At 43.3% G+C, this 20,956-nt stretch overlaps 1 protein-coding gene across 1 annotated transcript in view; it reads right to left on the bottom strand.

Annotated features, from left to right (window-relative positions):
- The window catches only part of ADAM12 (ADAM metallopeptidase domain 12), a 179,249-nt gene that overhangs the window by 41,586 nt on the left and 116,707 nt on the right, over positions 1-20,956 (bottom strand). Inside the window, exons 7-11 of the mRNA XM_010001877.1 lie at positions 17,439-17,504; positions 16,485-16,556; positions 14,456-14,625; positions 13,246-13,330; positions 7,453-7,601 (exon numbers count right to left, since the gene is read on the bottom strand). Of these exons, the coding sequence (XP_010000179.1) occupies positions 7,453-7,601; positions 13,246-13,330; positions 14,456-14,625; positions 16,485-16,556; positions 17,439-17,504 (542 nt within the window). The remainder of the gene's footprint in view (positions 1-7,452; positions 7,602-13,245; positions 13,331-14,455; positions 14,626-16,484; positions 16,557-17,438; positions 17,505-20,956) is intronic.

The following is a 20,956-nucleotide window of genomic DNA, read 5'->3' on the forward strand; positions in this document are numbered from 1 at the left end:
TGCTGAGCACACTGCAACTTCAACTCTGAGAAAAAATCCATCTTTTCCCCACATCACATAAATCACCTCAGACCAACAGATGTGGATTTTTTTTTTTTTAAATAATAATCCTAAATATAAAATAACAATGAATCATTTTTCTCTGTCTTCCTTTTTCTCTCTCACAGAACTTGAAGAAAGAAAATAAACTCATTAGTCTCAATGTTGCATTTAATAATTATTTCAAGTTGTGAGAACAAAATGGATCCAGCTATGATCTAAGACCTAGGGATCCTTAGGTGAGCAAATTAAAACTTTTACTCACAGGAATGAAAGGCTCCTGGGAAATCTAAAGGAATCCTTAGGCATCCTGATGAAATTCTGGCCTCATTGAAGTCTGTAGGAGCCCTCCTATTAACTTGGAGAGAGCCTGGATTTCACATCTAGTGCTGGTTGGCTGCCAGGAGAACTTCAATGACAAATATGAAACCAATTTTCACGCTAAGCCAGAAGAAGCCAGAAAGGATCTCTAGGACACCAATGTTATTATTTCACCTCTTTATTTTCAGTGACTTTACACTAAAATAGGTTCTTGCTTATCTTCATCTCACCCCTGGGGCTGTGCCATTCAGTTTTAAAAAGCTGAAATGGAGCCTACCTACATTTCTGCACAAGAATCCCCCAGTAAATGTGTCAGGGACTTTGTGACAGGCTTTGACAGCAGGAAAGAAGAAGAATGACTTTGCAGGAAGCAATTGTTGGGGTAAAATGGACATCTCCCCTCTCTGAATTTTAAACATTTTAGTCATCTATCCCAGGCACAAAAGTCTCTGTGATTCCCATGACAACTGTGGCAAATGCAGCTGTAGGCATCCTTTAATTACAGTGATTCAGCCTTCCAAGTCAACAGCAATTCCTTAAAGTGCTCCAGGGCCTGCAACACAGGATCCAAAAGGGACACTCATGCGACCTGAAGAATATGCCCTTTAAGGTACGTGTCTGTTTATACCCTAGGAATGGGGAATTCATTAACACCAATTAAAACTGGACACTGTGCTTCACTCTCAGCTCACAACACTACAGATTTACCCCTGCAGGTTGAAAAGTGGTTTTGTGATGAAAGAGAAAGCAAAGATAAAGGGAAACGTCCTTACATGATTTGTTCTCGTGGGTCATGGCAATAGCAGGAGAAAAATGTCCCTGCCAGAGCTGTATTTTCTCTGGATATTACACTGACAAGACAAAATACAGCTGAGCTCTCCCACACCAGCATCCCAGCCAGCAAAATTGTCCCCAGTCTGGACACAGCACATAGTAGCAAATACAACTTGTCCTTAAGTATCTGCTATAAATAATCACCCCAGAAGTAAAACGTGTTTCATTTGAGAAGCAACCTCTCCCCTTGTCAGCTTCACTTACAGAAAATGCAGGCTGTAAATCTGTAGGAGTTCTCCTCTAAAATACACCAGAAAAGCCAAATATTTTCATTTCTCATGGCACAGCTACTGAAATGTGAAAGCCTAAACTAAAACAAAAAGCAAAATCTTTTCTTTTCTTTTTCAAGACCCGTGTGCTCATTGTCACCAGTGACCCACTCCTGCAAAGTACTGGGAAACCTGCAACCTATTCCAAAGGACTCCACTAATTCTTCAACGCAGCTCTTATTTTCTGCAATTAAATATATCTACAATGTATGGAAATTATTAACAAAGAGGAATGTCAAATGCACTGCAGACATGGGGCTACTCAGAGTTAAGGGACTGACATAAATCTCTTCTGTAATCTCGTGGCTGTTTCCTACTAAAGGAAGGACCAGACTGCAGTGTGCTAAATTACTCAGGAATAGGGATATATTGCCTAAGTATATATTTTTTTTAAGCAGTTGCACTGCTGGCACAACAGACCTAACTGTCACAAGCAATTTATTGCATCAGTATATCAACTTTATTAAAAAAAGAAAAAGACAATGAGAAAGTCTGTGGAAAGCTCAGCTCAGACTGGTTTGGAAACATAAACAGCTCCAGAGTTTAATTAGAAACTGTTTACATCTTAAAGATAATTTCATTTCCTTCAAATTGGACCAGAGGTAATTCCAGATAGTTCTGCTGACTCCACAGTTCAATGTCTCTAAGCTGCCAGACTGAAAAATGCAAAGTGAGGTCTGCCCAGCTGAGAACAGAGGGGTCAGGCAATAGTGTGCTAACTAATGATGGGTTGGTTATCTAATGTTCAACAGCCCTGCAGCTACAAGATGCTGTGAGATGTCTAGGAAGAATAAAACTGGTCAGTAAATTAAAGTGTCCTTTCCCACACTGTGATTCTGACCTCTGTCCTCTTTTGCCTTCAAATAAGTATTTATTAATTTGTCACCTTGTGAATTGCTGGAATAAGTGGTTTTTACTTCAAGTGGGTTTGGTACCAAAGCCAAGATGTTGTTTTCATGGCATACCTGACTGTCTGCTGAGGTGTTGGAAATCCCTGGAGGGCATTTGTTTTCAGTGCCCTGCTCTGCAGACTCCAGCTCAGAGGTTGAATAACCAAAGCCAAGGTGACCTTATATCCTGCCTCCTTAAGATCTTTTTTCAAAAAGAAGAAATATGATTGAAAGCAAAACTTATTCCAGCAAGTGATACATATGATTAGAACTTTCCTAGCTTGTCTTAGTAGTTTTCAACTATGTTTTATTTATGTAACCACTTCTTTATAATGTAGTTAAATATAATTTTTCGTATGGCTGTTTAAGAACAAAAATCAAACAAGAGCAGATGACAAACTAACAAGGCTCCCCACAAAAGCCTTTGAGATCCAAACTGATGGAGCAACACGAGACACCAGCCACCCATCTATCATGCAAATATGCATGAGTTCATTATGAAACCAGCACCAGTGCTACCAGCCCTCTTTTGATGTGCAGCCCTAAATCTCACTAATGGTAATGGCTGATACACGAGGGAAGAGCAGACCTTCAGCACCATCAAAGGACAGAAGTTGTGTACCAGACTTGAATGATCAGGTGCTGCTCCCCAGGTGCTGCCCTCGCTGGTGAAGGCAGGAGAAGCTGCTGAGCATCTCCTCACCCCAACCCAATCCTGCTGCTCACAGTTACTCCAGTTGCATTGGGATCACCTGAACTGTCAGATCACTAAACAACCCTCATGAGTACACATCCTTCTGCTCACAAAAAATGCCTTGTTTTTAACTCGGATGATTCCCACTCTTTGGATTATCATGTAGCCCCACAAAACACTATTCCAGTTCACCAGAGGTAGAAAACAACTGCAGCACAGGGGCAAATCAGGCTGGGGTTTAGATCCACAGGCCAGTTTCTCTACCCAACCCTGCATTTCCTGGTGTGGGTGCAATGTGAGGTATTTCATCTCACCTCTTCCATGGATAGGAAAAGAAATGACATGTGGGCAGTAGGACAAACCTGGAGAAAAATCTCTGTCACTCCCATAGGCAGGTGTGAAGGGGATTGGAGGATGGACTGCAAAGCTTCCCTTTCCCCATCATCCCCTTGTCTATCAGCACAGTCAAAACCTGCTTCTGCCCATGGAAGTGCAAAGAGAGATGAAAAAAATGGCTCTACCCTAGGAGCCTGCCTGGCATTTTAATTAGCCATGGCTAATGATCCTGGCAAGAGCAACACACTTGTGAGAGAGGACAGGGGATGAAGCTTTCACCACAGCAAGTCACAGGGCTCCACAAGGAGATGGAGACCACAGCAGGGTCAGCATGGGAATGAGCTTGGCAAAACGAGCTGTCCTTGGTGGATTCCTGGGTGCCCATTAACAGCCAAGCTAGGGGGAAAATTGGGAAGGAATCAAGGACTACTTTCTGTCAGAGGGAAGAAAGAACATGTTTATAGTATGATTGATTTCCCTGATGACTACTTGTGTGAATGGCCCATATATAAAGCAGAAGAGCATGCTATTGGCAAGGACACAGACATGTGGGTGAAGGGACCCTTGAGGGCTAACTATCAACATTTTGCCTCTCTTAAGGCTGGCAAGAAGTTTCAAACAGATATGAACTCTCAAGCTTTCAACTACGTGGGGGGAACTCACCTGATTTCAATGCCCAGGGAGATGCCTGTGTTCCATTTTGGTGAAGGAGCACATAAAAAGCCCAGCTCCCAAATTATGAACTGAACAAGCACTGCTAATTGGCATCATTTTGCTCCAGTTTGTGCTAGAGGCTGTTTGTAGTTGCAGGGATATAAATCTAGACTAATGCCTTGGGTTTCACCAGGGCTGTATTTCTCTAGTTGTCAGGAAGAGTATTTTCACTCCTAAGAGTGGAAACTTCAGGGAGATATTTGGAAAACAAGTGGAATGCTGCAATGGCCTTGCTGGCTCAGCCTAGTCCCTTAGTTATCAGACACTGTGGTATCAGTAAAAAGATTTGCAAACCTCATTAAGGTTCCTTATATCCTTCTTTATCACTTGTAACTGTCCATGTTCAAAACAACCTAAAAGAACTGCAGGAATATCATTAAAAGATATGCATAATAAAGGCAACAAAGTGTTACTATTAAATATTTCCTTATTGATACTATTTTTATAGCAACCTTCCAAGCTTCTCCAATGGGATTTCTATGATTCCCACAGCAGATAATCAGATCTCTAAAAGGCCTGGAATGCCATAATTTTAGGGGTTTATATGCTTAATTCCATGTTTTACAAAATGTATTTTGCTAAAGCAGTGGGTCTTTGGCAAAAGGCACTTGTGGCTCACACAAATGGTACACATCTTGCTGGTATCTTTTAAGAGTAAAAGCTATAGGAAGCTCATTAAAAGACAGATCCAAGAGAGTTTAAATTCCACACTGATCCCTAGAGATTTTTATTCCACCAAGAAGTAATTTCCAAGACCTCTTCAAAGACTGAAACATAAGAACTGAAAGAAATGGCAATAATTAATGAAATCACTTTTAAGTAAAAAGCCTCAAAGTAAAAAGCCTTGAATCCTTTCCTTTACTGCACAACCACACAAATTACTCCAAAGTTCAGTTCACAGAGTCCTTTCTGTTATAACCCAGATATTTCCTATTCTTTTTAGTTATCAGGTAAGGACTTCTCATGGGCTTGTACTTTTTACACCAGCTTCGGCCCAAATAACTCAATTTTTTTTTGCCTTGCACTTGTTAAATCTACCTTAAACCAACAGAAATTAGAAGAGCAGAGTGAGTCCCAATGAGAATTCTAAGAGAGCAGGCTGTCTCTCTCTGTGGCTTCCCTGGGATGCTCTTTGTTTTCATGTTTTTCTTATTCTAAGAATGCTTTCCAGGTAGGGGATATTCATTTGGCCTTCCCTTAATGGAGACCCACTCCCAGAGCTGAAAACTCTCCAGTGTGCCTTGAATAATGGTGCTCAGAGGAATATTACTATTGGTCAGATGTTGGGTAGATATTCAAAATGTTAATTTTCAACTGGTGAAATGCAGTTTGGCTTCAGGCTTAAAGTATTCTCCTGAAATCACAGATTGACAGCACAGCATGAAGGGGAAAGCCTAAGGCTCTAAACCTGATGTTACAATTTCCATTTATAAATCAATAATCACTGCAAACAAAACAGCCTACTCACCTTGGTGAATCCTACAACTCTTCCTCAGGCTCAAGTTGTACATAAAGTTTGGTAAAAGCCCAAAGAGAGCATTACCAAGCTGAGGTGCACCTTGGTCTGACCCTGCCCTGAGACAACCCAGAGCCAAGTTCCTGGACTCGAGCAGCCCAGAGAACAGCTTCAGATATACCCAAATGATCCAGGTGCAGAAAGCAGAACCAGGGAAGATCTTTCTAATCTCACAGGATGAGGTCAGAAAGTGTCCTGGAAACTCCTGTCCTGAGGGCATCTCCTCCTGCACCGATTTCCAAGAGTGGAGCAACTGGATGCCCAGCCAGTGTCCCAGCTGAGATGACTAAATCTTGCCCACACCTTTCAGGAGCAGGAGCCCAGCCCTGTCTGCCCACTGCTGACCAGCTATGGCATCACCTCACCTCACAGCCCTGTTTCCAAGGTCAGCTCATTTCACAGTGTGCCCACGAGCCCTGACGTGCTGCAGAATGCAATTCCATGCAGATATTTACTACCTATTGTTTCAGAGGGGCCAGGCTATTTTTCTTTTCCAAACTTTAGAAATCATTCTCTCCCACACACACAACTCGCCTTTGTTTGTCTCTTAACTTGCTGTGCTTGGTCTCTGGCCAGAATCCCATTTTTCTGCCTGGAAGGAGGGTGACAGCATCTCTTTGAAGAAAGGCCAAGGCTGCTGTTAGGCTGACCAGCAGGGAGCAATCCTGCCCAACACTCCCTGGCCTCTCCCAGATCACTCTCCCTCTTTCCCAGAAACATGCTGTCTCTGAGAGAGGCAGAGGTCAAGCAGATTACAATTCCCAGAAGAAATTTTTAAGCGTCAGATGAGGTTGAAGCACACCCAGAGAAGGTTGGAGACAGCATAAGATCATCCAGACCATCCCCTTACCCTAAGGAAAATCCAGCTGTACCTACAGGAAGCTGCTGGCAGATATTTTTCCTACTGGTTCTTACCAGCTTCCAGTCACAGGCAGCAACATTCCTGCCAGCAGTCCAGTCCAGCACATCTCTTACTATCAGAAAGCTTTGGAAAATCTAATCTCTCTTACTTTATTTTAATCCTCTCCACTCACATCTGCATATGGACATGGAGAACTCACTCATTATATCATTCAGTTTCTAACTGTAACTTAGAATACAGAGAAACAAGCTGAACCTCCTTCCCTTGCTCATGGTGCCTGTACTTCTTTATTTGTGCCTTCACCAACACCAGACTTCTCCAGTGACACGGTGCCTGTGTCACCAACACAACAACCCTTCAGCACTGACTCAGGGAGATGACCACGAGTTCATTGGCTTTATTTCCTGCAATGTCTCATGTCTTTTCTTGGAAGATCTCCCTCTGGCCACTGAGCAGCCCTGACCCCGGGAACCTCACAGACTTGATTCGCTCCCAAGCTGACACTGCTACACACTTAGAACCAGGGGTGAAATGCAAAAGCTTGTGAAAAACTAAAAACCTCCCCTGCATCAGAAAAGATTTCACAGAGGGTCTAAAAATAGATTTCCTGCACTGCTTTATTTCCTACAAATTCATCTCAGTCTTGGCTTTGGGACGTTGCTCATTTCCTACTATGACTGAGGCAAAATGAGAGAAGATGAAGTTTTGATTCAACACTTGCAAATGCAGTTTTGGTTTGGTTTATTTTTTTCTTTAAATTGACCAGTTGCTTATGGCATTTTTGTCTCTCACACTGGTCACACAAAACAGAAAGGTACAATGGTCCTTGTCGTGCTCTGACAACAGATTTAATTCTTGCAGCTCAAAGGGGATAACTGCGAGGAGATTGGACAGGTTTGTCTTTTTTCCTGTAAAAAGTTCCTGAGGCACAAAGGGAAGCTGAAAATTTCCCACTCAATCTGTAAAGTCACACTCACCCAGTGGACGGGTTCATGATGCATCCCCCTTTATCAGTAGATGCTTTGCAGTTACAGCCCCTCTCCAACGTGTCATGATTCATTCCAAAATTGTGGCCCAGTTCGTGAGCCAGGGTGACTGCTGCACCAAGAGGGTTTTCCGAGTGATCCTTGGAAAAAAACACACCAAAAGAACTAGTCAAGTCAACACGTAAAACCAATACAAAATACACATTCCCCTTCTAAAGTCCCACTGGCTGTCATTTGAAATGTTTTATAAATTTACCAGCTGTAAATGGACACAATTTTAAATTCATCGACATGTACCAAGTGCAGATGGGAATGTCAGGACAGTCTGTCTGTCCTGGACACACAGTTCCCTCAGCACATGAAGCATTGGAGACAGTTGGGCACCTTTGAATGTCTGGGCCACCTCTTTATTTAAGGCTTGAAATTCCCTGCTCAATAAATCCCCAAACTCCCACCATGTGGCAGTGGCAGACAAGTCACCCGGATGGGGAGCGTTGGAAAGGGTCATTGTTTCTGAATGAGGGAGGAGGGAAAAGGAGGCAAACTTCAAATGCAGCAAGAAACTTCACTTGGTTTGTTCTTCAGAATGTTTAAGATCAGAAAATGCAAGATTTCACAAGCTTTGTAAGAAAAAGTAAATACCTTTGAAAACTTGCTTTTTAAAGTGAAAGGACAAACTGAGTCAACGTCTTTGATGGCCTCTTGGTAACATCTTTGAATATTCTACATGTTGCAAGTGTCAAAACTGGAATATTAACACAAATCCTGACTTAAATGCCAATGTTTGAGATAATAGTTTCTGAGAAATTCACTGCATGATCTGATTACAAGCTGCTGATCTGACTGATGTTTTGGCTTAACCACAAGTAAGAGACCTTTCCACATCCATCATTTTCCTTGAGGGGTAAAAAAATTCCACTGCACTCACATGAAAGCTCTCCCTAAATGCATAAGCATGGAATACAAATGCATGATCCACTACTTATCAGTCAGTAAATGGAATTACTATGTACAGCTGCCTGCTCTAAAAGCATATATGGATATATTCAGTTTAAATAGCTCATCCAGTATCATCTAAGCCAACCTCCAGACAAGAAAAAAATAGAAATGGAAGGTAAAACTGTCTAAAACATGAGCTGTATGGTAACAAAGCCCTCAGCACATGACTTGGGGCAGATTTATTTCTTCTTTCATCTGTCTGTGCTAATATTTCTAGTAAACCATTTCTCAAAGAGAAAACGTAATCAAAAAGAGAATACAGACATGCTGAAAACAAGAAACTACTCCTGCATTTGGAATAAACTCAGAAGAATTTTCTCTTTTAACCAAGGGTCCCTTTTTAGTCTGTCCTGAATTTTAAAATCTGGTGGCTAACACGGCAGCCAGTTTGTGTGCAGGGATATCCTAAGATGCCTGTTTGCTGAAAGAAGAGGTACAGCCAGCCCTAGTAAAACAAAAGTAAACCTATGCAGCAAAATAATCTGTAATAATCAAGAAAATAAGCACTCCTGCACAATGCCTAACTCTGGAGATGTCTCATCTAGATCCTAGGCACACTCAGGTTGATGTACCTTTGCACCCCTAGCAATATATGAAATATTTAGAAAATTCAATGTAATCAAACCTCATGTCATAAAAAGAGCAGAACCTCTCACTCAGCTGGAAAACAATCCAGGGCTGAAGATGAAGGAAACAATGATATGATTCCAGCTAATTTACTGGCAGCACACTGGAGTGATGCCTTGAAATTAGGGCTATGGGGTCAAGATACAAGCTCCTGGAGGCTTTGGGCTACCCAGACAGGCAACAAACTGAGCTCAGTTCTTCTTCATTTTGTCAGTCTCTCTTACTCAACAGAGATTATATTGATTTGAATACCTCTCAAGCTGGCAATTAAAAAGAAAAAAAGAAAAAATAATAATTCACACAGTCCACTCCAAAACTAGAGTAATAAATGATCTGAAATGCAATTTGGGTCTTGAATAGGCAAACAATTATTACAGCCCATGAGGTTCTCATTACTTGCTCAGATCCACTTGGAATGTAATTTTATCAGTTTCTAGAGAGGGTTTTTAAAACAAGGAATGTGATGTCTCAGCAAAAGAGGTTATTTGAAGACAGCATAAATGAAGATTACCAAAACAAACAGTGACATGTCCCATTTGATACTGAGACCATTTAAGTATCACAAGGACTAAATAAATGAATAGCAATGTGACTTTGATTTATTCCACCAGGGTCTTCTAAAGTTAACTTGTGCAGTAAAAGTAATTACCAAACAGTTTCACAACCACTGAACAAGCAGCCATCTCCTGTTAAGACATTATAAGCTGTTGCACAAAACATGCAGCTGCTTTCAGCTGAACTCTGCTTCAATCCCCTGAGACCCAGATCATATCAGAATAATAAAATACTGGCACCTACAGCTAGAACAGGCAAACACCCCAGCTCTGGTACTGTCCATGCTGCTGCACTCAGCTGCAGGAATAAGCTTCCCAAATCAAACTTTTATTTCATGTCAGCAATTCACTGAAATGTAAGAGCCCCAGTTCCACCCCTGCCATTTAACTCAACATCCTCCTGAAGTCAACAGAAGTTTGGCATGGGTGGGAACACTGGGTTACATTACAGCAAGGCAGCAATATTTCCCTTTTAAATCCAGGAATTTAGCAGACAAACTCTTGAAAGAGAAGAATCAGGACTGAATCAGGTGTCAAAGGCCTACTTTAACATCAGCTTTCCTTTGATCTTTCTACAGTACAGCAGAACCCTCACAGTAAAATAAAATGATAATGCTCTCAGTACACCAGAAGCTCCTCACACTCAGACATCTGTTCTCCCCACTCTGAATTTCTTTTAAAATTAGTAAAGGACAAGGTGTCACCTACCACTGAGACAATGCAGCCCTATAAAAAAGTAGAGAGGAGCAGGTTCCCAGGGAGACAAGACAGGGGAATTTAGATCAAACAGCAGATCTGAGTAACTGCAAAACCAGTCAGGAAAATCAGATCACACAAGGATGACTCCAGTTTTTGTATTCAAATGTGATTTCTTATCCAATCTCTCCATTGTCCCCTCTCTCAGAACAGTTTGGAGAGTGTGGGAGCTTTTTCATACTAAGTGTTAGGGGTGAGATGGGTAAGAAGTTGTCTGGCTTACAAAGTTGGCCAAATATTCAGTTGCACAGTGTTGAGACCTTTGAGCCCTGTGGCATCCCTGCTCAGCAGTGATTCAGTCTTCCAAGTGCACATCTTCCAAATTCAGAGCCTCCTTCTTCTGTGTTTATGGGTATACATCAAGACCTATTTGGATATACTTGATCCTCTCCTTCTACTCTGCTCTGGTAAGAACCTCATGAAGTGCTGAGTCCAGTTCTGGGATCCCCAATACAACAACATGGAGCTGTTGGAGTGGGTCTAGAGGAGGCCCCAGAGATGATCCAAGGGCTGGAGCAGCTCTGCTCTGGAGACAGGCTGAGGGAGTTGGGGTGTTCAGCCTGGGGGAGAGAAGGCTCCAGGGAGACCTTAGAGCACCTTCCAGTGCCTGAAGGGGCTTCAGAAAAGCTGGGGAGGGACTTTGGGCAAGGGGAGGGAGGGATGACACGAGGGTGGAAAGGCTTAAAGTTGAAAGAGGATAGTTTTACATTAGATATGAGGAAGAAATTCTTCACTGTGAGGGTGGTGAGACTTTGGTTCAGGTTGCCCAGGGAAGCTGTGGCTGCCCCATCCCTGGCAGTGTTGAAGGGCAGGTTGGATGGGGCTTGGAGCAACCTGGGCTGGTGGGAGGTGTCCCTGCCTGTGCAGGGGGTGGGACTGGATGATCTTTAAGGTCCCTTTCAATTCAAATCAGTCTGGGATTCTATGAATCAGCCTTTGTTAACTGGAGGGGGAGGTTGGGTAGCTGCCCATTTGGGTTTGGGGGTGTTTGCTGGTTTTGCTTTTGGCTCCTTTTTGAGGGTTTCCTGGAAGGGCTGGAAGGTGTTGCCAGTTATGCTGTGCAAGCCATGAGTTGATTTGCACCTCTAAAGCTTCAGTTCACTGAGGTGGGAATCCCTGGGAAGCATCACACTGCCCTGCAGCTGCAGCCTGGCCCTGGAGTCATGCACAGACCCTAGGTTTCTCCTGGACAGATAAATCAGTCTCTCCTCTGCCAGAGCCCTGAGAGCACTTTAAAGAAATGCTAATTCATGTCTTCTCCTTACTGGAATGAAATATATTTTTTGTTGTTTCTGTTTAAAATGACAGTTTCCAGAGTGAAGAGGACTGACTTTGCAGTAAAACACACTGTAGTGTATTTTAAGCCTTATGTTAAAAATTAAAAGGACAAAGTAGTTATCATTAAGGGCATCTCTGACTACAACTTTCCCCCCCCCTCTTTTCCTCCTTTTCTTTGGTACCTACCCCCCAGGAGCCACATGAAAAGCTGTAGCAAACACTGAGTAGAGACTCAGCTCCTAAGGCTTCCAAGAGACTGAAGCCTCTGTCTTTTCTACAGTTTTGACATGACTTTCTCCTGCTCTTTTCCTGCACCTCAGCTTCCCTGCTCACCTCATAAATCCTCCAGGCCTGAACCACTTAGACATCATCTTTCACAAATGCACACATGGCCCCAGCTTGGCTTCTTGCCTACTTGTGCAGGAGACCACAAAGGAACCCTGGACCAACCTCAGCTTGCATGTTAGTTAAGAAGGAAGGAAACACAAGGGCTCCAAGGGGCAGTATCTCTGGGGTTACGTGGACTATCTTGAGGTCAAAACATTTGTGGTCTCAGCTCTGGGTTATTCCCATGAAGCTTTGAAGACCTGGGAGCTCTGAGACCATGCAAACTCTGAACCTTGTGTACTCCTGAGCTCCTGCTTCATCTCCATAGAGATCTGCAGCTGAGGTGTCCAGCAGAACTGGAGGAAACCACCACATCACCCAAGGTGCTGGGAGCCAGGACAAAGCTGTAGGAAACACAAAGGCTTTAGGCAACTGCAGGTTGACCTCAGAGAATATCTAAGAGGTTTTTAGGGCTCCCTGGCTTTCTGCTCTGGAGTTGAGCTTTGAGGTCACCAGCTGAGCCTGCTAGTGGCCTGTGGGCTCAGTGAGTCCACATCTCATTTCATTTAAAGTACTTCTGTTGCAAAGCTTAGTTAACACAAAAATTATTTCCTCTCCTTTTGCACTAAACAGATAAAAATTAAAAACAAATAAATAAACTCTGAAAGAAAATATTCCAGAACTGCTTCCAGAAATCAGCTGATATTGACTTATGTTTAGCATCTACCAACACCATTACCAACAATGCTTTCTGAGAGAGGGTGAAGTAGAATAAATGTTGCCCTTGATTTTTTTTTTCTCCTTGTCTGGCAATGGAACAAACCACTGTGCTGCGAAGATGGAAAACCAGGCCTCACACATGAAACTTTGTCAATATAGAATAAAATCAATATAAGAAAAGATTCAGGATAAACTCTTGTTGCCCATCACATGAGTATACCCAAGTGCATAACAAATATATCTTCTGGCTTTCCTCCTTCACAGCACCCCAGCACCTGATTTAATGGTAATTAGCAGTTGATTTTCTTGCAAAGAGGCCAAGCTATATTTTGATGCAGCATTTTGATTTTTGTCACTATGGAAACTGTCATTTCCAAGCATGATGAATGAAGATGTTGATAATACTGAGATTGAAAATGGCACAAACGGGGCTGATGCTCCGGGACAGGATGGAGTACAACAAAACCTGAGGTGGTGTGGCACCAGTTGGGCCAGTTTCAAGTCCTGTGCTTTTGCCACTTACCATGACGACCCCTCCAGACTGCTCTGCAGTGCACATGCTCATGATGGGAGCCATGCCAATGGTAGTTCCTTGGAAGTACACCCCACTGCAGGAGAAGAAGAATCACAGACTCACCATTCGGTGCCAAAATATCTCCCTGTTCTTTTCAGGCTTGTATCTCTGCCAGTCTCAAACAAAGACACAGTTTCAAACATGTCAGCTCCAGGCATTTGCAGGTTGAAAACAATGGAAAGCTCAGATTGGTCATGCTGACTTGCCAAACTGACAAGGACAGCACCCCTACTAAGAGAAGATCAACCTGGTCACCACCCTTTGGGTTTACTGCTGTAACAGGACTCTCCCTTCCTTTCTTTTTTCCCCTGACTTAAGTCAGGAACAGAAATACAAACATAAAAATGTCTCTAGTTTAAAGAAGGGTTCTTTTAATGCACTAGGAAGTTTACATGGTACTTGTCCTCATACACAGCCCAGAATGTAATCCTTCCCAAGTACTATCATACATGGAGAGTAATAAAATGTCTTGTGAGGGACAGTTTGGAAGGGCTCACTCTGTCCTGACACAGCCAACATCAGAATATCTACACAATGATTAAAGAGCTCCTTATAATTACTAATATGTCAGGCACATTTATTGTTACAGTACAAGGAACTAATATTTGATAGAAATTGTACCAGCTTCAAGGAAAAGGTTTTTCTCTTATTTTTTAAGTGTTTTTACTCTGAGCATGTTTACTCAGTTACTTTAATCCAGAAAACAGTAGCAGGGTAAAAAAACGTGCATGATTTAATTTTTGAGGTTTTCCTACTAACAGAGAGGCTTCACATGGTGCCCCCTTAGCTCTGTATTTGGGGTGAGAGCAGAACTGCCCTTTTCAGTAACAACTTAGACTGAGACCAGTTTAAACTGCTTGTAAGTTCATACCCTGAGTATTGACCAGCTGAATACATTTCTACACTTCTACATGAGCTGTATTCAGGAAAAGCCTACAAGTAGCAGGGCTACCGCAGAGCTGTGGAAGGAAATGCATCTGAAGCACCTGCTGAAGGATCCTGCAAAACATTTTTACATTTGATGCTTGCAGAGGAGAAAGCCAAGCCCTCAGGGGCACAGATGTTCCTCCCACCACCTCAGCAGCTGGGGAGGAATTCAGTCCAGCTATTCCCAAATCACTGAAATCCTGGCTGGTGCCAAATGTAGTGTCAAGCCCACCTTATCAGCTGTGCATTGTCATGGGGTTTACGAGGTAGTAGTTTCAGTTTTCTCCAGTCCAGAAACTCGTGGAGGCTGGTGAAAGGGTCTTGAGAAATAGAGCACTTATCCATGTCATTCCAAACTTCCACTCCAACCAGGGCTACTCGGATATTGAGTGGCCTGTAGAACTAATGAGATAAGAAAAACAGAAACACATCTCTAATTTTAGGGCACACTGGTGTAGAACAGTTCAGCAGAAGCATAATGTGCATTGGAACCTTTCTCAAAGAGGCTTAAATGGTCTCTTCTGCAGAGCAACAGGGAACACCCAACAGGAATCAGGCAAAATATTTCCACCACTTCCAGAAAACAGCTCTGACCTGACTAAATGCCTGTCAGGAGCTGAAGAGATCCAGAGACAAGCTGCTTCTCTGTGTCCCACCCACGTCTGGCACCTTCCTTCAAGATGAAACTCTGCAACTACCTTCACGTATCCTTCACTTCTGAGTTTCCCTTCTCTGGCAGATGACTCCCCGTGGCTGCCCTCCATCCTGAGCACCCAGGCAGCTCAAGAGGTGGAGGCAGCTGCACTGAACTACAGCTGTGGCTCAAAACAGGAGCTGAAAATTTATCCAGTCTCATCAAATCTTGCTCACAGCAGATACAAACAAGTGATTTCAGCACTGTGGGCTACATACACTCGTATCCCAGTGGTAAATCCCCTCCAAGAGAGGAGCCAGAGCAGCATTAGCAATGGAGCAGAGATAACAATTCTAACCTGAGACTAATGGGAAGAAGGACTCAAGAATTGATCAAGCCCAGGTTTGGCTGACAGCCTGAGAAAAGCATGCACTAGATCTCTGTCTTGTTTGTATGCATGACAGGCACTTGGATAACACTGGCATTTGCTGAGCATAAATTAAGCATGAAGCATAAATATATTATAACATGTGAAATTAATTTTGGGCAGGTAACGTATAAACACCTGGCCTCCAGTAATAAGTCAGCAAGGCAATTATGGAAGGGGTGGAAGTGTCTTCAGCAGCTTGTTTTTAATCAAGAATGCTTCTCCTTGAGTTACTGTGCTTGAAGTATCACTTGATAAGTTCTCAGCTAAATTAAGACTCCCTCAGTTATTAGTGCTGGACTCCTAATTTGTTCTGGCCATACAGCACAACAAAAGTAAACTTTAATTTGTTCAAAAAAACCACCCCAACCAAACAACACTGTAAAGGACTCTTAACATTTATTGGGGGTTTTCTTGGGGGGGTTGTTGTTTGTTGTTGTGGGTTTTTTTTTTACTTCAAATACAAAAAAATCCAATGTATGTCTCTGTCTTACTGCTCTCAGTAATCAACTTCTGCTTCCTTAAGCACAGCATATTTTTCATTCTGTCATCTTCCTTGGCCTAGATACCTTACTGACTGTCTCTTCTCAGGCCCTACAATCAGACCACCCCCTACTGCCACAAAGGACTGTGCTCTTCAGATTCCTCCTCAAAATACTCCTTTTCCTATGGGCTGCTCCCTATGTGATGAGTTAATAACTTCCTAAACTCTACAAGTCCTTTGGAATTGTGCTTCCCTGGGTAGATGCACCCCCTGTGCAGCTCATGCACTACTGAGCACTGCTCAGAGCAGAGCTCACAGCTTGGTGTGTTGAAGGAGAAAAGAAAGGTTGAACTTTACTTTGATGATACTAGTGGCTGGAGGGAAGCATTGATCTGAACTACTGAAGTATCAGGAAAGCAGCTTTTGGAAAAGGTGGGTGGATAAAGGCTGGGAAAGCTGCTGATCTAAGCGTGGTGGGTGCACTGGGAGGGCATACTGGGGACAGAGATCCTGGTAAGAAAGGAAATACTAGAAATGAGTGAGTTATTCTTATTCACAAACCTCTGTGACAAGCTTTTCTTCTTTTCAAGAGAGCAAACTTTTTAAGCTTAGAAGCTTTCTTGATTTACTGGCAGAAGAAACACAGATTTCACAGCAACACCCTTCAGGAAGTGCAGTAAGTTTGGAAAAAAGGGAAGTAATGCTGATGTTCTTACCTTATCAACATAGTTTGCAATTTCTATCAGCCTCTGCTTGATTTTTTCCACATCCTTGCCTTGTCTCTGAAACTTGGAATATAAAAGGTCAATGCACCAGCAGTACAAATATCATGGTTTCCCCCCAACAGCCAGTGACTCTGCCAGCATCCAGGTGAGGTTTGGGGATTACACAGTGCAACTGAAGGCCACCAGCAGACTCCTGTTGGCTTCATGGGATCAGGGTCTGCCTTGGAATAAGCACTGGCTATGGGGCAGAAATTTGGTTCTCGTGAAAAGATTTTACACGAGGATCTTTCAGGGACTGATGTCTTGTGAGAAAGAAAAGGCTGTTCTAGGAGCAGTTCTGGCTCTTGCAGGGGTGATTGTCATTCCCCAACTAGCAGTGTTCAAGGGGACAAAAATAATAATGTGAGTAGGAAAATAATTCAAACAAAAGTTTAAATCTTTTGTGGCCACTCAGTTCCTTGGAACTTTCCTGCAGCCAGTGCTGACTACTTGCTCTGCAGCTCTGTTTGCAAACCATCAGGAAGGGAGTCGTGCTTCCCACAGTGTGATGGTGAAGCACTGCTTCAAAGGCAGTGCAGGATCCTACAGGGTCTTCCAAACAGTGCTGGTCCCACCAAGGACAGAGCCAGAGAAGACCATAAGGACTCAACTGGCTCAAGGAGATCCTGGGCAGTGAATTTGTATTTGCTTTGTTTTGTTGTTTTTTTTTAAATTACTGCCAAATATCCCAGTTATTTAAGACTCAAATACCTTATTGCAAGAACCATTTATGAGAGCTGCCCCATCTTAGTAGTCCTTTCCATTGCTTAGCCCTAATGAGGGAAGAAGCCCCACTTCTGAAAGCCACCGTGTCCCTGTCTGAAGCCCATGACTGGCAATAGTGTGGGAGCTGAACTGAGCTACACGTTTCCCCCCCGTGCTTCCCACAGCTGTGAAGTCTCTTACCTCCCGATTGTCTGCCACAATAACAAGCTCCACATACTTCATTGTCTTCAGAGTCTCCCTCTTGTACTGCCAAAAAAGAAGAGATGAAAATACTATTTTGTTTTTGCAATAAGTGACCCTTGGAATCAGCTCTCCCTCAGTCCAACAAAGTACATGCAAGAGAAGAGACACATCTCAGATTTCCAAAGATTTCACTACATACAAATGTTTATTGTATTCCTTCTCCTCATGGAGATTCCCCTTTTATCTACCACCAGAGAAATAGTCTATGTGGTACTTATGTAAAAAATCAACAACCCCCAACAACCCAGGATTTGATCACAGCAAGCAGGAAAGTGGTGCAGAGTTTGTCTCCACCTTCCAGCTTTCTGCACTTGAAATGTCTGAGTTATCTTTCCTCCCAGGAGAACATCATCTCTAGCAGAAAGACTTTTGCTATTTTCAAGGTACATTTAAAGACACAATGAAATGACTTTTTAGCAAATGTTTCACACAATAGACAAACTGGCTACTAGGAAAAATGAGAGATGAAGGGATATTGAGTGAGGCAGAGAGAGATCAAGTGGTCAAATGATAAATTATGTAGGAGGAAAAGCCTAGGAACAAAAACTGCAGAAAGAAAATCAAAATGAACTGTCAGTGTCTGGGAGAGCAAACTAGTACTCTAAAAATGGAAGGCATATGTTAAATTTTTTATCTGTAAATTCATGTAAATCAGCCTGCCATGCTACTTGCAGGTCTAAAATAATCATAATCATTAGCTGCAAAAAGTTCACTGAAGAGAATGAAATGATTTTGCAATGGAACTAATCACAGCACAGCTCCTCTGCTGTCCTAAACTCAAGTGACCTATTGATTCCTGTAAAAGTTCTGTGATTTCCAGCAGCTGAGCATCTATTCCTCCGTTCCTCCCTTGTCTCTGGAATCAGACAGTTAGGGAAAAGAGGTCTCTGCAGTATATCTGAGCTTCTTGCCAGAACTTCAGGAGCTAAAGCAGATGTGTGACCTACTAATGACCACGATGTCTTGAACTAAACTAGTGCTCTGTAACCTAAATCATGACTAAAGCTTCCCAAAACAAACTGTTCCAAGGCAAAACCATACGTTCCATCCCCTAAGAAGCTAAATAAGTACTGACATCCTCTTCCAGCCAAATTGCACAAAGTTTTCTTCACATCACCCAAGTGCTCCTCTTTTTTATCTGCAGATTAATGATTTGGACTGTTCTGCAAGAAGCACTGTGTTCAGAGGAAAGTGGCAGATGTGACCTTTAGGACCTCTGACTCTCAAACCCACATGACATCGTGTTGCAGCCTCCAAACAACAATCACTGGAGAACAGTTGAGTCCCATTTGGATGGTACTGATGAAGTGAGAAAGCAGTAAAAGCCATCATGAAGGAACTAAACCTCACTGATGCAAACACTCCACAGCATCACACTTATTAGGGGGTCTGACCAGTGAGCTCGGGTAGAGCTTCTTCCAGCTTCACCTGGTATTGGGGTTCTCTGCCACGTTCTGGTGCAGCTGGAACCACCAGGGGGTCCTGGTGTGCTCTCAGACTCAGTGCACATGCTCACACCTCAGCTGCCACAAGAAGCATCAGCAGTGCCTGGTGAGATGCCCACTGGGGACCAGGACACTAAGGAGGCAATGTGTCCCCCTCCTGCTGCTCCAGGAACAGCAGCAGTGCAACACACAGTGCCTGCCATGTCTCCAGAGGAGCCTACAGAGCCCTGGCAGAGCTCCACTTGCCTCCCTGCAAATGACAGCAGACCCGGGGGAGGTGCCACATAAGGCAAATGACCATGTGGGTGTTGTTTGTGATGGAATTGATCTCTCAGACACTAAAAGACTAACATTAACCTGAAATTTACCATGTGGTCCCGATCAGAGATGCACCCCCAAGGTCCCTCTAATCTTCTTCTGAACAAAGGGCAAAAGATGAGACAGGAAAACCCAGGCACAAAGACACAAGAAGAGCTCTGTTACATCAGGCAGTTTAAACTATTTACTTTTTACCAAGAGTAAAACTAGTTGGAGTGGAGAGAGTCAGCCGGAAAGAAGCTGGCTAGCAGAGCAGAACCATGTAAGCCTCTGGCCACTGGCTGGCATAACAAATCCCTCCCTGTGATTTGCCCAGGGGCTATGTGCATTCCTTGGATGCAATGTTTACTTATAAAATGTACCTAATTATGACTTCCTTCAGTTTGCTTGCTGCAGCCAACTGCATCAGCACACAATCCACTGCCTGAGTAAATCCTTCAGAATTAAAATGAAGAGTCAATAATAGAGCTGTGATAGATACACACCATGTGAGACAATAGGCTTTGTTCTGCTCACTGCTGCCTTTCTCCCCAGTTTCCACCCCACCTGGTCCTATCACAGAACTGGTGTAGCAACTCCTCATGCTCCCCAGCCTGGGAATGACATGGTTTGGATTCACAAGGCAATGCTGCAGCCTCTCCCTTTCTCCAGAATGGCCCCCAGTGGGTCACCTGCCTCCAGTGTCTTCCACCAAAATGGCTTTTTGTGATGGTTGCAGAGAAAAAGCCACACTGTAGGGGCTGTCTCACACATCAGGGTTGCTTTCTGCAGCATCCCAGCTCGGTGGAGCTCAACTGGAAAACACACTCCTTGCTGCAATTTGAGGGCCCACCGAGTTATGAAATGACCCAGTATTGGTAGAGACCCAGCTCCAATGGGGCAGAACGTGTCTGCACACCTCTGCTGCATTGCCTGACATGCCCTGGTGACTCTCCTGCTTGGATCTGGGGGGCTGAGTCTGCTGTTTGTCCCATCATTTATCTGCATTTAAATCCAGCCTAACTCTGTGACATATTGATCTGACACTTCTGCCCTGCTCGCCAAGAATCCAGTGCAGGAGGTTGAGGGAAGGGCCAGGGGAAAACTAACAAAAAGCTCCCCAAAAACACATCACAAACCCAAAAATTTTCATCGTGCCCTGAACCTGAGACTAGATTTCTGCCTTTTTCTGTCACCCAGTGTAATGTGGAGCAGCCTTATGCCTCCATACTTCACTGTTCATCTTTATTCAGTCTGCTCCCTCGATGACAGCAAAATTCACTCCACACCTCACATTTGACAGTTTTCAAAATTCATACATTAGAAGAGTATCCAGAATCCTCATTGTATACATTGTACCCATCCATGTGATGTGACTGCTGACAGTTTTGATAATTATGTCCACTGAACTGCAGCAAAAGTATTTTTCAGATAGTTAAGGTGAATTCTGGCACGGAGCTGAAGCCATCAACAAAATGTGAGAACCATGAGGGTAACAATAAAATGTCTTTGGTTGCACCAGCTGGTTGCAGCCAGTGTTTCAGCTGCCTCATGTGACAATGGTCACCTCAGTGAAATTCAGTCACAAGTCACAAAGATTTTGGGGAAGCCTTAACAAAGTTGTGAAGAGCACTTTTCCAAGGCTTTCAGCCTACACAGATTTTTCAGAATCATGCTTAGGTCAGAAAATGGTATATAAAAATGCTAGTGCAT

This window comes from Chaetura pelagica, unplaced genomic scaffold (assembly GCF_000747805.2).
Source record: "Chaetura pelagica isolate M959 unplaced genomic scaffold, ChaPel_1.0 scaffold477, whole genome shotgun sequence".
Taxonomy (NCBI): domain Eukaryota; kingdom Metazoa; phylum Chordata; class Aves; order Apodiformes; family Apodidae; genus Chaetura; species Chaetura pelagica.